The following is an 18,249-nucleotide window of genomic DNA, read 5'->3' on the forward strand; positions in this document are numbered from 1 at the left end:
ATAATATACTTCAAAATATACCTATAAAAATCACACATAGTTGAAGAAATAATGGACTCAGTCGCTAATCCTGACAAATTCCGCTTCCAGTTATAATGCGTCGTGTTAGGACTAAGTCTTTTTAGCGACTGAGCTACTTTCGATTTCGATACACTCGCTCTGATTCTCAAGGTAAGTTTGGTGAAGCTCTGCATTAATTGTAGGTCATTGTCAGGAGTATTTTTAAATAATCGTTCCTTTATTTGCATGGTTTTATTGATACTTTATTGACAGATTAAAGAAATTTAACCTGCGATGCATACTGTTTTTACTTTATATCTATATTTTAATTTAGATGTATGGACTATGTAGTCTGACATAAAGAATTCGTATCTTACCTTCTTATCTTACCGTATAAATGCATCAATGTATACATTTGTTTTCGTGTCATAATTTTGTAAATATGTAAAGTGACACTCTTTGAAAAAAATGAATAAACAGGAATAATAGCTTATGAATGCGTCTAGATCTTTGGCTGCTATAAAACTCAATATTCAGATCTGCAACTACCAAGAAAGAAGAAATCCAGGAAGCAGTTTAAAGACAGACCTGAATTCTATATACATCAATCGTGAAATATTGAATGGTTAGACATGTCACGTCGTGCACTAGGAAGACTTGAGGCATATTATTCATCTACTGGGTAATGAGATATGACTATTTCCCACCAAAATATGACCTCTGCGGAAACATCCAGGCGACTTGTTGTAAACAATCAAATGCCCACCCAAGATTCTGACGTTAGTAGAGGATCTGTGTCACAGTTACTTATGAGAATAAAACTTGCTTTTAATATTGTCATTACTTATGTTTTATATTTTCATTCCTGATATAGGTCACAGCCTCTATCCGCCATGATATTTGACTGTTTTAACAAGCAACCCACGTACTATGTACAACCCGTGGATTATTAATACACGAAAGTGAAGATTAGGGGAAGCACAGATTTCGTCAGCGAGACAAACAAACTAGCCAAAACCAGCGAAAATGGTTTCAAATAAAACTGCTTTTTGTTTTTCAAACAGCAAAACGTTTCGTCTGGCCTTGTATCGGCCCCATATTGTTCCTGTCTCTGACAGGGAATCAAACAACAATTTTGTCTTTCAGATGGAGAATGTTGCTCTACTATATATTAACAACAATAGTGGGCAAAAAAATTCCAGCAACAAATATAGAAGCGAGCAAAATATAGCATCGAAGACACAAAGCATACAACATCAACAATACAAGCGTCACTGGATGCTAACATCTCAACAATTCGAGCAAAGTTTGCCAGTATGGGACTTCGAGATGAAAAGAGTGTAACCATATATTTTCTGCGCGAAAACGCACACGAATACAATCTGGTTGCATATATTTCCAAAGTGGACTATCTAGCAGGAAACGAGGAACCCAGGGCATTGCAATTATGTGAAGACCACCAAATCGAAGATGACTGCAGAAAGGAAGGAACATCGATATTTGTCGATGATATATGTATTTGGATATCTTGCCCAAAACGATATTGCGTACTCACATGGAAAACCCCTATTCACATCTGGAGAAAATGACGTTGCCAAATTTCAGACAGAGATACAGAATGGGAGCAACCCACATATATTCTAACAAACTCTATGCAAACAGTTTCTAGAACAATCAAGGAAAAAATAGCTCACCGTTTGCGAAATCGAACATCGAATCATCGCTTTACTCAGCAATATTATCTCCTTTCATTCAAAAACTTTGGTTGCAGAAATGTTGAACCAGTCTTGGACGATCAAAAACACCAGAAAGTTTTGGATGTAGTCGATACAGTATAAACCAAATCTGCTTCCAAGCAAATATTGCTCGAATTCTGCAAGCTGGGCTTGCAAAGGTTCCGTTAGCATTTGGGAAACATCGCATTTAGCGTCCAATATTGTTGTAGGATTTTTGGTTGATTCGATGTTCAATTTCGTTAACGGTCCGAACTATTTCTTCATTGCTTGTTCGAGAAACAACTTTCACAAGTTTTGTTAGAATATATACATATACATATATATATATATATATATATATATATATATATATATATATATATATATATATATATATATATATATATATATATATATATATATATATATATATATATATATATATATATATATATATGGGTTGCTCCCATCCTGTATCTGTTTCTGAGCAGAGTGTTTTGCTGTGCAAAGCGCCGCAGATTGTATTTTGTGGCGCCAGTTGTATTGAGCCACCAACTAATTTGTCAACGTCATTTTGGCCAAAAGTGAATAGGGGTTTTCCTTGCGAGTATCAATATCTTTTTGGGCAAGATATCCAAAGACGTATATATCGTCGACAAATATCGATGTTCCTTCGTTTTTGCAGTCATTTTCGGTTTCGTAGTCTTCGAGTGGTTGCAGTGTTGTAGGTCCCTCGTTTCCTAATAGATATTCCACTTTGGAAATGTTTGCAGCCAGATTTGATTCGTATGTGTTCTCGAGGAGCAAATATATGGCCACATTATTTTCCGCTCGAAGTCCAGTGCTGGCAAATCTTGTTCGAATTGTTGGGATGTTAGTATCCAGCTATGCTTGTGTTATTTGTTTTGTGTCTGCGATGTTTTTGGTGATCGCTTCTATATTTGTTTTTACACACTATTGTTGTCCGTATATTGTAGAGTAACATTCTCCAGTTGAAAGACGAAATTATTATTTGGCTTGCTGTCGGGGGACACACTATGGGGTCGATTAAAGGCCAGTCAAAAAGTTGTGTGGGTTGAAAAAACGTTCAAATGGATTTGCAACGTTTTTGATGGTCGTGGCTAGTTTATTGGTCTGGTTGCCGAAATTTGTGGTTGCCATAATCTTCTTTTCCGCTTCTTTAAAATAGTCTTCACTCTCGTGGATTAATAATCCACGGGTTGTACATAGTACGTGGCTTACTTGCTAAAATGGGCAAATGTTGTTGGGGATAGAGGCTATGACCTATATCAGTAATAAAAAATCCAAACCATATTTAACGATATTACCCTTGTTTTGCAAAATTATTTAAAATTGTATATTGCTATTAAGTACGACTGGCTACCTCCGGCACTTACTTTCGCTTTCATTTAAAGTTTCACTTATGTTTATGTCAGCAATAATGTGTGTGTCATAAAATGAAAATGAAAATTTTGTTTGTTTCTGAATCATTTTTAACCTTATTATGTAAGTTCACTTCCTTGCTATTGACTCCCTTGAAGTCACTCTTACTCATTAATTTTGAAAACCTATAATCCTGTCTTCCAATTTTTTCACACCTGCTTGAAAGTCATCAACACACCTATTGATATATTCAACATTGTCTTTCTTCTCATTGTTTAATTCTTTCTGCAGCTCTTGAAGCCGTCATTGTAATGTATTGTAATGTCTTGACATTTTTAACATTTTCTCCACGTCACTCTCTAAGGCTTATATTTCAGCATTGATGTTTTGTTTTTGTTCATTTGGTTGCTAATATTTCTGTTTTCTACACGCCATGGGTTTGATTCCACTCTAACAACTTGTTTAACTTGCAAAGACACTTGTCGAGTAATTACTCTCTTGGTAAAAAGGAACTTGTCGAGTAATTACTCTCTTGGTAAAAAAGAACTTGTCGAGTAATTACTCTCTTGGTAAAAAGGAACTTATCGTAATTACTCTCTTGGTAAAAAATCATGACCAACTAATATTTTTCTTTTTTATCATATTCACATCTTTTGCTATTTTTATCCGCTTCTTCTCTTTAAGTTTTTATATGTTATACGTTATTACCGCATAGTCATATAATGCGAGCATCAACACATTTGTGAACAAAACATCTATCAGATGATTCAGATTTTTCTATAGGATCCGCTAGAATTGTAATATGGTTGTTGTTAAAGTTTACGTCACAGTTTAGCTATTGACTTATTGCTTTATCTTTCTTATCTTTTTCATCATTCGTTATTAATTTAAAATTGAAATCACTTTTACAGATAGTTTTGTCAAATGTTTTAACGCGAATCAAAGACTTCTTGCCTTAGTCACGCAAAAGCAAGTTAATCTGTTCGAGATGTTCTAATGATACGTATAACGGGCATACCATTAAATCAAAGCTTTTCAGTCTTCATCTTTAATTCTGATATCTGTTATTTTTATAGTACCTCTTTATGTTAGTTTATATGGACTGCGAGCTGAAATCACATTGAAATGCAGTTTTAGTAGATGGACACTCTAAACACGTTAGAGTTCGTGCCGTTGCAATAATTCTTTGTATTGTACGGTTGATCTCGGAAATGTTGTTTTGGGATCTTTCAAAGTCCCAAGACTACCTGACTCGGTAGATGTATTTATATATCTCAAACTGTTAAATCCTAGTAACTTAGAATTGTCATATATTATGGACAGTGTAATTATTACTAGTGAGTATAAAAACTTTTTAATTATGTTTCAGGTATTCATCACCTACACTTTCTTAATTATCACAACTAACATCACCTTTTGATTGATTTTTTTCATACACATTTCAAGATTATAGAGCCTATCAGGTGTTGATATACCGTTGGCTTACTTTTTATCGATTATATAGTAGAAAATGTACTGTTTTTTATTTGAATTATACTAATAACCAACTACAATATAAATTCTCTATAATGAAATGTATGCTTTACCTTCTTTGTTATCAATTAAATTTGTAAAATATATTTCTTTTCTCAGACTGTTCTTTCACAGTAATGTATCTAGTCTATGGTGTTACGAAGGGCCCGATTAAATCCTTCCAGTGCCCTAAGCACTGAAAATATTATTGTGTCCCTCTCACCTTCTTACAAAATATGAAATTAAGAAAAAAACAAATATTAAAAGCGAAAAAGGTTTGAAAATACCAGTGTTGCCATCATTCCAAATCAAAATACTCATAATGCTTATCTAAATGGTCGTATATAATTCATTCAATTTTATCATCAACAATTGAATTTTTTATGCCCCTTTTTGGCTGTTGCCCAAAGCACGTGCTTAGTGTGCTTAATGGGTAATCCGACACTGGTGTCACGCGATATGGCCTCACCATTTAAATAACTAGAATCCATGAATTTACTAATACCTCTTTTCACCCATATTTTGTATTTAGCAACCATCACATTAAATTCATCGTGAATTATTTCATTATCGTTTATTTCTTTACTCAATTTATCGTCAGTATTATTCAGCTTTCATTTATCAAATGTTACAATCTCAAGCATCAGTCTGATACAGGATGAGTTTCGTTTCTTTTTCTTTCCGTAAGAGAGAAAAACATGGAAAGCGGAGAAAGCTTCGATGAACTTTGTAATTTTTGTGTTTATGTGGAAAACGTTTATTAAGCGGTCAAAGTAAATATATTTTCACGCCATTTTCCTGTTTTGACCAATAACTATAAATTCATCACTTAGACTAAAGAAACATCGGTCTACTGTTGAAATCATAATTGTATTCATATTCAGACGCTATGGATGAATCACACTTTGATATAACCACAACACTTCCAGATCCGTATTATTTTCAAGCATATATATATATATATATATATATATATATATATATATATATATATATATATATATATATATATATATATATATGACTTATTTCTATTTCGTGGGGGTGAATTTTCAACTCAGTTCGTTCCCAGTGTTTTGCCGAAAATGGCGGGCATCAGGGTGTGTTCGGTGGACCAGTCCCTCGTCTCTAAAAGTTTGCACAAGCATTTCAGCAGCTCGAAAAACGGAGGTGGGCCTATACAGAATATATATCACCCTCTTCTCAATGACGACGCCGTAGTTATCTTCAAAGAGACATCAAGTAAGTTTCCATCATAATTATAGGCGTTGACTGTAACAGTCATAGAGAAATGACTTTATTAGCTTAGAAAAGTATAAATCATCCATATGTGCGTACATTAAACAGTTTTGGTTTTTGCCTACATGGAACACTTGGATGAAATGAAAGTTGCGATTTTTATCGGTCGTTCTAGATGATAAGCAAACAGTGAAGGATATACACCAGGGGTCGAGTTAAGTACTGTCCCGCCAGCCCGTGGCCTGTGGTTTTGAGAAGGGCCAGTTAGTACCGATAGACGCAGGCCCTAGGCGCCAGTTAAATTTTCCGAAGTCGTTATTTTTATTCTGATTGGGAGTGCCAGTTTATTTTCCGCGGGGCCCTTTGATCTCCATGCTAGCTGTTCTGCTGGCCAGTGGAGAAATATGTGTGAAGTCTACACCTGAACACTTTGTTTCTTCCTTTGTTCCAGTGAGGAAATTATATGCATCTTCTTTCTTATCCCTTGCCATATGACTTGAAGCAAAATAAACTTTCTTTGTTAGAGTCAAACTTTTTTATCAAAGAAAGTGAAAAAATGAATGAAATCCCATTTGATAATTTTAAGTTCCTTTTCGGTGTAATTAAGGTTTCTGCAGAACGTTCTATCACCCCGGCTTGCGCGAAAACGTTAGCATCATGTTGACGCCACGTTGATGACATTGGCATCGTCATGTATCTAATTTGTCTGTTTTGATGTAATTTCATTTAAAACAAATAACAAAGCTGGTTTAATTTTTCTCAGGAAATGTACTTATTAATCAACTTTGAATTTAAAAAATGCATTTTTAAGAGTACCATATGCTTTTTTGCCGTTTAGTTCAAAGTCATATTTTTACAGAACTATTGCGTTACGAATTACCAGTTTTATATTTGAACATAAAGCATATTGCACGATTTATCGCATATCCTGCAGTTTTATTTAACACGAAAGACTACGTTTGTGTATACAACAGATGAATCGTCTTTTGAGCATTGTATAATATGGCAACGGTTATTGGCAACTACTAAAAAGCTAACAATTATTTTCTTTTTCTCCCATCAGCTGTTGATACTGTTATATCATGTGGCCATACAATTGACGGCACACATTCCGTTAGTGTTCACAGATTGCCATCGTATCAGGTACGATTATTTTATTTGATTAGACTTGTATCGCATAAAATACGTTAAAGACAAGTATTTGAAATTATGTTTATATACTACATATTCCTGGTTGTTAATCAACAACTGCACCAATAGAATGGTTACTTTTTATTGAAAAAATATTTGTATAGGTGACTATAGTCACTGGCAGACAAGTCTGCGACTCTCTCTGCCAAAATGAGTCCACACGAATATTTGTTTCAGTACAAATTCAATAACATACTGTATTAATTACAAATTCTGTACCAAATAAAGAAATATAAACGTTATCGTATACAACCTTTGTTGCAACAGAAATTGCAACATTATTTTTTAAGTTAGAAATTATTTTTATATTTTCACCTGCACGTGAATTGATTTAAAAGAATGACATTGGCATCAATAAAATTACTAGTTCTGTTGAAAAAATAAAATATACTGTTACATGCAAAGGGTCCCTCTACCGAACGAATCAAACATCTGCGTGAGCGTGGCTTGAAGTTTATTGTTTGTTGCTTTACCCTATTTAGAAAACCCCCTCAAGACAACAGTCATTGTTAACTGAAGCAATTACGCTCTAATCACCAAATGAACACACACCACGAAAATCTAATTTCACACTTGCATGCTTTTTTTCCTATTTTGCTTTTGTACGATTCACCAGTAAGCTATTTGAAGCCGAATATTAGTACTTCACTCCATGTAAAGAAAATACATGCTTGCATGCTTTTTTTCCTATTTTGCTTTTGTACGATTCACCAGTAAGCTATTTGAAGCCGAATATTAGTACTTCACTCCATGTAAAGAAAATACGACCAAAACACCTAATACAAATAGTTATTTCTATATCAAATTACTAAACACATAACCCTAAAATATAAAGACAATCTCCTATGTTAAGACAAGTTAGGGAGGGTCCATTTTATAAAACTAATCTATATTATCATAAAGGTCCGCGAATACTGTACATTTGGACGTCTGCTTCTTCAAATTTGCTAATTATTCGAGCTGAGAAATATCTTCCCAACATCGATGCCCCATTCTCAGCCACTAATCACTGAGTCCAACAAAGCTATAGACGGATATATAAATGTAAATAGCACACACCCTGTGTTTATTACAGTACATTACTGACTGAGACTTTAATCATTTAGCCCTGAAAAAATATAACCGTGTCTTTAATAAACATCGCCACAGCCTGTCATTCAAGTTATTTCGGAGTTGAATTTTGACGAAAAAGAAATTCATTAGTCAAAATTACGATGTTGGTTCAAACTTTAAAAAGTTATGTTTTCTTTACTTGTTGAGCATTGTTTGAAAATGAGACAAAACGAAAGCATACATCTCTGCAAGATTATTGCAGATATGTGACAGTAACAGTGGCGTTTCGAGAAAAACGAGAGCACCAGGCTGTTAGCACTTATTCGAAGCACATCCCAGTTTATTGGCGAGAGAAAAAAAGAAGAAAAACTATGTCACCCACGTACGATTTAAGTGTCTTATCTTACTGATTTTTTTTAATGCCAATGTCTATACGAAGTTTATGCATTGCATCATGTCTAGTGTACTTTAACATGGTTTGGAAGACAACACTTCCGGCCTACTACAGAGTAAATCCTTCTTGATCGTAATTGCTTTAGTGATATCTCGTATTTGCAAATAATTTTAGGGTCATAACCGCTATGCATAAGTGTACAATATAGTAAATGAACAGATTCATAAAAAATCCCGTGAAAGAAATATACATGCTTTTAATCTTAATTTAGATTATTTTAATTTTAGGCATTCATATATAATATACATTATGCCACAGTAGTCGCATTCACCCCGAAGCAGACAAGACACGGTACAACGAAAAACTTCGAGTAAACATTGCCATTGAAAATTCAGTAAGGTGCCAAAAATCGTACTTGGGGGAAAGGTGTGGAATGTCTTCTTGACGGTGGTGTAAATTATGAGGAACTAAATAGCAGTCGTACTAACAGATTTAACTCTTACCGGTACGGTTCCGACATCCCGACCCTGTTTTTCAGGTACGGCCGTACCGGCAATAAATGTTTTACTACCAGCGTTTGTCACTGTACTGGCTTACTTGCACCACTGCGAAATGCGCGTATAGTATACGAAAGTTTTATCCCGGAGCCATCAAGGGGCCAGATTTCGAACCGCTATAATTAGTCACCTTGTGTTAATTGGGAGTAGAGGAAGTTATTATAGCAGGTCGTAGAATCAAGCGTCTTTGCAAGTCATGTAGGCATTCGGTACCAATTATTTAAGCACTGGGCGTCATTTATGAGAATGTCATTGCACATACTTTTAAATAACGATTATTCAATTTATTTCCGTTCTTCGTCGATGAATATTACTTAAAAGATCATCATATAAATGCGCCGAGAAATGATGCTGTCAAACCAGTGTTAAACTAGGCGGACATTTTAGACGAGGTCAAGCAAGAGGTATGTTCCAGTATAAACCGGATTGAATGTCGCGAGCGAGAATATCCTAGCACCGCGTCTTGGAAAACATTCGTAATACCCTGCGTAGGTAATGTTTGTACGGACGTTCTCTTGTCTTGACCTAGGTAAGTAAATGGCCGCCATTGTAAACGTCAATAGCAATAAATAAAAAAATTCTGGAAGTTTTGTGATGACAACTAAGGAACAGATGTCAATCAGGAATGAATAGACTTTGGTTAAACTATATTAGTATTAAGTTTTATTTAGAACAATAATTAATATTTTATTTAAGTAGATTAAATGCACCTACATGACCACTTTGGATTGCACTTTACCACAAGTTGACATCAGGTATATTTTCGCCAAAACCATTTATTCTTTTTTCCTGATTTTTCAAGGAATTCTTAAAAAGTAATGGAAAACATAGAACTTTCAAGACTTAAGCAGTCAATACGAGCACTCTTGTTCATGTTTGTTTGCCAAACGTAAAATTGACTGACATGACAACTTAGAACTGGACTGACTTTAAGGTCCAACGGTGTTGTTTACAAGTGTCACTGGAGAGAAGTTTGACAACTCAGGACAATCGGTACTTCCGTGTCTTTTCTGATGCAAGTCAAATAACTTAAGATTCTCTAAAAGAGACACACTAATGTCTGTACACTTGTCAAATTATTAAGTTTTGGTCGGAAAACATCCGGCTATATGTGCGAAGAATAGATCCTCTTAAACGATATGTACTGTAAGAGATACACGACGACGTGTTAGACGTCGGTGACATACATGTATATTTGATTTTTAATGTTGTTCATGTAACATTTTAACGTGAATTGTTTGTTAATAAAAAACTATTGGTTTGAAAAGCTCCAATGTATTTATTTGCTGTTAGTGTAACATTCCATCGAATAGTTGTAACGTTAATAAAGTATTACAACGTTATAATAACCATATGCTTGAGGATAGCTCAAAACGACCACTATGCGGTTTTCCCCCTCAATTTTATTTAATAGCAGTTTTCGTTAAAGGCACAGAACGTTCTGATTGACCGGTTCTGTATCTCGGGAAAAACTAGATACGTAATGTTTTCCACTGTCAGGAAGATACGTCTATCGTTTGTTTTCAAAGAAATAATCCCAGTCATGCTTAATATTTCGTCACGTCGCACAAAAGCTGTGACATGATTGAAGTTCATGCATTGCCGGTAAACTTTCAATTACAATGAAAATACCTATAACGCGTTACCAATTTTCAAATGTTTATTTGCTTTAAAGTTGCAGATTTTTGCTTATTGTTTTCAAAAACCTCAGCTCTAGATTGTTTTCTTTTTAAAAAAATACTTGTGTCTGTCTTTTCGAGTGGCATTTCTATCGCTTTTTGCAGTTTCGTTTTCCTGTCAGGGAAATCGAAAGTAAGATCGTGCATCGTTAACATTTATGTATCCATTTTGGTCATTACACGATTTCTTTTACACCGCGTGGCTTCAATGAGCACTTTATAAACTATAAATTGTATTTAATTCTTATTGATAGCAGCACGCGGAATACGTTATTGTAATTAATAATAGTTAATAAATATTTAATAAACTTATACTGGAACAAACAGTTTAATTCTATTGCTTTTTAAAATTTCACTAAAAATGATAGTCCAAAATATTTAGAAGCTATTTAGATATAACCCAATAAAAGTACTGGGTAACACATACGATGTCTTCACACCACGGTATTTAGAATTAATCACAATGTATGTCTTATGTTAACTTTATTTGAAATAAAGGGTGTAATACCCCGAGTAAGTACATAAACCTTAATAATCATAATCCTGTCTACTGTCTGGAATCGCTGCTGTAGCTCCGATATCGGAATCTCATTGAAAATTTATATTAAAATTCCCAATATCGCCATACTGATTATCTTGTAACCAGCATTTCTGTACGAGGTGTTTTCTGCATATAAAATAGTATTGTTTCGCAGTGTTTACAAAGGTACGCGCAAAACAGTCAAGTTAGATAGCAAAGGATCTTGAATCTAATTTTCATTCCACGTCGAACCGTAGCATATTGTGCTAACCAAAACAGCGTTTTGAATAAGCGCACTTTTCCAGATGAAAGTGTCACTTAACTTAGCAAAAGAAATTGATTAACCATTGAGAGATCTCATTACGAGACTTGTTAGGTATTCTATATGGCGAATTCGATGGCGACATACCTTGACTAGAAATAAGACTTGTACGTAAGCGTTACAAACCCGAGAATCACGTGACATATATGTTGCATGTCTATGGAGGAAGTTGTGAATTTTTTTCCATCTGTCTTCCACTGTATGTTTAACAAACTGTCTCATTGGGATGCTGTATGACCTTGTGTAAGTATGAAATAGTAACAATAATGCAAAATGAACTGTTCTTGTTAAATCATGTCATAACACACTTATTCCATAAAGATGACAGAAACATTTAATATCATTATAATACTGATCAAGGATATTTTATTCCATGATATGGAGTCATGCTGACACCGTATCCTGCCAATTACTTAATGGGAGATTTTTTAGTTCCGTACGTTAGCATAACATTCCATTCTAGGTTGTCAAGCGTATAAAGACACCCGTCTACACAAAATATCTTCCTTGAGTATAACCGATGTGCCATCTTGGCTTGCATTCGCTGCATTTGGAAAGGCTAGATACATATTTGTCTTATTCGCATAGTTAAACTTTATATAGCAACCAGTTTTTCAAGATCCCATGAAGCATTTTATTTTTTAACGGCACATGTATTTAGCAATTCATGTCTTGTGGATGCCAATTTTATATTTTCTTACTGTTTCTCTGTTGATACGCTTGGAACGCTGTCATTTTTCATTGTATGAAGTGGGGTTTTTTTATCGTCTTTCTTACCTGGCACTTGCCTTGATTTTCAAACAGGTCTTTAGTTGTCTTGATGCGTACATCGAATCAGATGTGTCTTCCTACATACAAGCCACAGATAAATTGATGAAACAATTAAAGGACTCCATCGGTCTCAGAATTTTAGAAGATGAAAATGAGAAAATAAAACTTCGTGGTACTTGGTACCAGCTTGAACAGGCTTGGAAACTTCTAGACGATATCATGATTTCCCAGCACAGTCTTCATAGCACCATAACTTCCAGCTGTCATAATTCCGTAGCTGGAAGCCACGAGAAGAGCCAGTCAAAGGCCGATGCCCAACACCAGACCAAAGCTTCACGGACGGATCCAGAGTCAGCAAGCCAGACTCGGGAAGATTCTATGAATTTTAGCAATAAGTTAAAATCTAAGCCTGATATAAAACCTGAAGTTCCAAAGGAAGATTCCAAACCATCTAAAGATAAGGAGGCTGTACAGTATATTGGCGGTAAACCGACGAGAAGAGATGACCAAAATGGTGCGGAAAATTCCAAGACAAGCCAGGATTCCAAAGGCAAGATCGGCATATCAAATACTACTGCAGCTAATACTGGCGATTCCGGTCTCATTGATACTAAATGTGCAGAAGACATGTCGAGCCTAGAGTTTACAGTAGATAATGTAAAGGCTGTCGTATATTACGGTAATATTGTAAAGGCATCAACAAACGCAATAGTGAATGCTGCAATGGGTTCTTTAGTTAATGCAGGTGGTGTCGCTATGGCCATTGCAGATGCAGCAGGATCGAAGATGCAGAAAGAATGTGATGACTTTGTCAAGAAACACGGAAAACTTGAAACAGCTGACGTAATTCATACATGCGCCGGTGGAAAGCTGGATAAACGGGTTAAATACGTTATACACACCGTCGGTCCAATCTGGTCTGAGACGCGAGATACTGAAAAGTGTGTCTACGAATTGACCAAAACCTTTCTGAACTGTCTTAGTTACGCAGATCACAAGCTCAAACTGGAATCAATAACAATGCCTGTGATTAGCTCTGGTATGTATTCTATCGATCTTTTCTGGTCTATAGGGGTGGGTGTGGGAAGAATGGGGATTCAGATGTTTCGCAAAAGCTCCGTACGAAATTTGAGTAGACGCTGAACCCGGAGGAACTTTTTCACTAGATTCCTGCTCAGAGACAACAGTAATTCTTTGTGTTAACATTTTGTTTCGAGCAGACCAAGAAACAATTAAGGACGATTTATTGCAAAGTATTCAATTCATGCTAGCTTGATAGCAGTTTTTCAAGTTTTTCGTTCCCTTCCCTCTGAATATTTAGTTTTCTTGCCGAAGACAAAGGGAAGTTTCGATTCTTTACGTTGATTGGTATGAAGGAATACTGTGCGATAAATTAACTAAACTTACTTTAAAAAACAATAAGATTTATGTCATTTATTATTAGTAAAGAAAACTGTTGTTGTGGATACTCATAGAATATATTTTAAAAATTAGTGCGAAATTACCAAATGTCATGTCATATTGTTTTACATGTGAAGAAAAGCTTAGTTATTTTTTTCTTTAAGTTCAGAAATTAGAAAGCAAAATATACTATTATTATATGCTCATTTTTTCTCCGTTAACTTTACATTGCCAGAATCATGCAGTAATGTATTATGTTGCACTCACTTTCGCTTCATATTGTACTCACGTGCACGACTCATGTGCCCAATAGTGTACTTTGTAAACAAATCATGTACACTCAAGTAGTAGACGCTTTACGTTTTTGGTCGACTAAATTTGTTTCTGAATGAACTAAAGCAGATGTTTCGTGGACTCCCACATTATGATTTCAAACATTCAATGACAGAACAAGAACAAAAACAATTTTGTAGATGTCAACACGCTGCTCCCTCGCTGCTGAAATCAAATGTGCTTTACTTAGAATTGACACAGATAATCCAGTCATTATCACGAAATTTAGCAGAATTGACAGAAAATACCAAAATCTATTCATTCCAGACTAAATGGAAAAGTTGTTGCAATGCGCATTCATTAACAATGTGAATCTAAATTTCAATTTTAAGTGGACCAAAACGCCAATTTCTTTCGAAAGTGATGTCTAACGTGCGACTAAGTTCAAACTTATCTGGGCGGAGTTATGTGCACATTAATAATGTTGTAATTAGTTTGGAATACGGCATAAATTCAGTTACTTTGTTTCTTGTAGTGTATTTTTGTTTATATAATTAAGCTTTAGGTAGAATAAGAAAATAAGCATACAATACAAATGCAGTAACCTATGAATATTGAACGACTCTATTGATTTCCGTTGCACCTTTCGAAGGAGTATTTAACAGAGAATTTAATGCTTTCAGGAATTTTTGGCGTGCCCTTGGAGATCTGCCTCAAGGCATTCCTTGAAGGATTTCTAATATTTACTCCTGAAAAGAGGAATCTTTGTGAAGTCCATGTTGCCAGCAATGACCCCAACGTCAATTTGACGTCCATCATCTTTCTACAGGAACTCATGCAGTGTCCCCTCAGTCAGCTCAGGTCATCTGCTTTGAGGAGCTTCAAAGAACGCGAGACAATACAGGAAAGGCCAAGGAAGTCTAACGAGAAAGAAAAACTGTCAAAAACAACAAAATCATCTAGATAGTCAGATTCTCTGGATTTTTAATGAACTGAAAGCACAAGGTGATACTTTGCACACATGCTTGTATAGCATGTAAACAGTGTGGTAATCAATATCCACACATCGACATAAAATTGTAGCATTTAACGCAGGTTGTGAAATTTACCATATTTGAATTAATTATTACGTAATAAAAACACGGTTTTTCTTTTATTCTTAGAGCTAATAAGGATGATAAATATAAGCATATTTTTATACGCTGAGACTCTTTGATTGACTTTATTTCTGAAATTAATAAAAAAAATTCAGTTTGTTTTAAAATTATGTTACATATTTTTAAATACCTACAGACATCATTTTCATTAGTTCATAATAAAAAATCACTGAAAAACATCCGATATCTTCTTTCACCACTATACGTGTAAATGTATAATTTCCTATACATGCAGTGCGTTTTTAAATAAATAAAACAATACACTTTACATGTATACGACAATTTCAACATAAAACTGAATCGACACCTCTGAGAAAATATGTGTCCAGTTTTATTGTCATACTGTGTGTCATTCTTAAAGACATATATTTCTCCGTCGGACGATTGCTTTATTTATCAATGACACCTTTTGTTGATAGTGTATGTCAGTAGTTTTACAAAGAACTTGGGGGCCCCGAGTGGCCGAGTGGTCTAAAGCGCTCTTCGTTACGGATCACTGCCATCTCACCTCTGTCTGCGGCGGTTCGAGTCTAAGATTCAGCCAATGTGGGTATGTGAGAAAGCTTGCCAGTAGCTTCTCGTGGGTCGGTGGTTCTTTCCGGGGTTTTCTCTGGTTCTTCCTCCACCAATAATACTGGCCGCCATGTATAGCCTATCATGTGCTGCAAAAATGGCGTTAAACCCCACAACAACAACAACAACAACAAAGAACTTGTGGAATAGTTAACCTTACAAAATACATATTTAACATTTTATACATTGTACTATTTTTTTTGACATGGTAATAAGATGAAGAGTGAACGTCCTTGTATAGAATTAACCTGAAAAATTATACATGTATTTTATAAAAGTTTTCTTGCGTCCTGCAGTCTGATTCAAGATAGAATCACTTCAGCCAGAATAAGGTTCAGCGCTAACTTTCTCAGTTCTTGCAGCTGTCAAAATGTTTGCATGCCATCATGGAGTGAATAACATATACCAAGCATCATGATAATATATGCAGCATCATGAACATAATTAAAACAATTGGAACAATGAAATTTAAAAGATCAAGTAACTAATGCATGCTCAAGAACATTATTTTAATAAACGGGAACAAACGGAATTTAAACATTTATAGGCGACATATACTTCTAATTTTAAAAGGGAAAGTCAGAGACAGAATTTTAACCTGCAATGCATATAATTGTGTTTTGCATCATACTACATCATTGTGTGTATAACAGCATATAACGTGTAGTGCATAGAACTGTGTTTTACACCATGCTATCTCAGAGTTTGCGTATAATAGCATCTAACGTTTAGTGCAGAGAACTGTGTTTTGCATCAGACTATATCATAGTTTGCGTGTAATAGCATATAAAGTGTAGTGTGTAGATATGTTTTACAGCATGCAATATCAGGATTTGCGTATAACAGCATATAACTCGTAGTGCAAAGTCTCTGTCAGATGTAATAATACTTGAAGTGTTGTCTCTGCTTAGTAAATATTTGTCAATTGATAGTTTGAATGAATTAGAGACGGGATTAGGATATTACATGACAACGAATGGAATATTATACTTTACTTCAGTTGTATCGTTTAGGATATGATAATCTCTTTTTGTTAGCTTGATAACATTCAAACACGTACATTAAGGAAAAGATAAAAGTGATAATAGCGAAAAATGTATAGATAACAAGTCTCAGGTTCTTGAAAACAAAAACATTGAATAACGCTAAGCAAGTGTGTACTGGATATATGTTATTGATACATGTATGTATAACAAGTCTCAGGTTCGTGAAAACAAAAACACTCAATAACGCTAAGCAAATGAGTACTGCGAATATGTGATTGATATATTTGTTCCTTTGACGGTCGATCTAACCATTGTTGCTATAAATATCATAGAAGTTTGCAACATAGTTTAAAAATTTAAAATGGATATTAAAGACGTTACGTGAAACAATCGAAGCGGAGCAATGAGAGTAAGTTAGTGATATAATGTTTTTGATTATATAGTCGGTAGTTTTACAAGATTCTACTTCTTATTGTGTTTTGTGACGGCATTTTTTCATTTTTAGACGTTTTCACTAGCTTGTGTTTGACTAGTGAAAATGTTGCGGTTTTTTGTCTTCTATGGATCACATAAATCGAAAGATGCACAAGGTATAACCTTAATTAATTTTGGATCTGCTGAATCAGCACCTTCAAGCTTTCTAAACTTTAATCAGTTTTAATAAATTCATTTGATTGAATCAAAAGCAGTTTTAATGTTTTATTAGATTGAAAATTTGTTTCACTTTACATTTATAATTTTTTAAGTGAGCTTTCTGTGCTTTTCACTGTTGTTGTAGCTTTGACTCATGTACTTAATTACATGTTTTTTTATTTTTGTGTATTCCAGTGATAAAAAATGTAACATTTAGACTCTTGTTTTATTTTTTAGAGAGAACCTACAACAAGGTTGACAATAGCTGCTTTTAGTGAACTGTGTAATTTTTTTATGTTGCATTTTGGTTGTATCTTTTTCTCCATTTATGTTTCATTACATTTTCATAATAAATTAAGCAGCTGAACTTGTACTACTTTCATTATTCAGTAAGTTTCTTAGAGGGGCTGTTGTTGAAAAAAAACTAGGTAAAAGACCTGGGAAAAATGGTATTTAATAATATGCAACAATCCTTAAAATCATGTTATGTGAACGGATGATTTTATTGCATAAGAAACAAGTTCAAAAACATTGAGGAGAATTTCAAAAGGCCAAAGCAGGAAAGCTAAAGCAATATCAAATAAAATTATGGTTATAAGCGAAACGAATAACTGACATATATTAATTTATATGTAATGTAGGTAGTACTTTATAATTTGGATGTTTGTATTTTATAAAACAAAATTAAAAACCCAAATAGGCCATTTCCAAGATATCTATACATGAGATATATCCTTAGAGCAGTGAGCGTTGTGAAGAGGTTTGAGAAAGAACACCCGTTTAAAATAGATAAGCTTTAAGAAAAGAAATCCTTTTCCTGAAATGCGGTGAACGAAGTGAACTATTCCTTGAACTGATCCATAATTCTCAGAAAATAAATGGCAAGGGAG

At 34.5% G+C, this 18,249-nt stretch overlaps 1 protein-coding gene across 1 annotated transcript; it reads left to right on the plus strand.

The window, feature by feature from the left end:
* Positions 1–145: 145 nt before the first annotated feature.
* Positions 146–17,726, plus strand: LOC149795031 (uncharacterized). Its single transcript, XM_089964699.1, has 5 exons — positions 146–171; positions 5,672–5,852; positions 6,913–6,992; positions 12,370–13,375; positions 14,694–17,726. The coding sequence occupies exons 2-5, from the start codon at positions 5,696–5,698 to the stop codon at positions 14,975–14,977; spliced, it is 1,527 nt and encodes a 508-aa protein (XP_089820825.1). The 5' UTR covers positions 146–171; positions 5,672–5,695; the 3' UTR covers positions 14,978–17,726.
* The last annotated feature ends 523 nt before the right edge of the window (positions 17,727–18,249 follow it).

This window comes from Sinohyriopsis cumingii, chromosome 7 (genome assembly GCF_028554795.1).
Source record: "Sinohyriopsis cumingii isolate HCF-2022 chromosome 7, ASM2855479v2, whole genome shotgun sequence".
Classification (NCBI taxonomy): Eukaryota; Metazoa; Mollusca; class Bivalvia; order Unionida; family Unionidae; genus Sinohyriopsis; species Sinohyriopsis cumingii.

Coding starts and splice junctions, on each gene's coding strand:
- LOC149795031 (XM_089964699.1), top strand. CDS start 5,696: ATGGCGGGCATCAGGGTGTGTTCGGTGGACCAGTCCCTCGTCTCTAAA. Junction 5,853..6,912: donor TATCTTCAAAGAGACATCAA/GTAAGTTTCCAT, acceptor TTCTCCCATCAG/CTGTTGATACTGTTATATCA. Junction 13,376..14,693: donor AATGCCTGTGATTAGCTCTG/GTATGTATTCTA, acceptor TAATGCTTTCAG/GAATTTTTGGCGTGCCCTTG.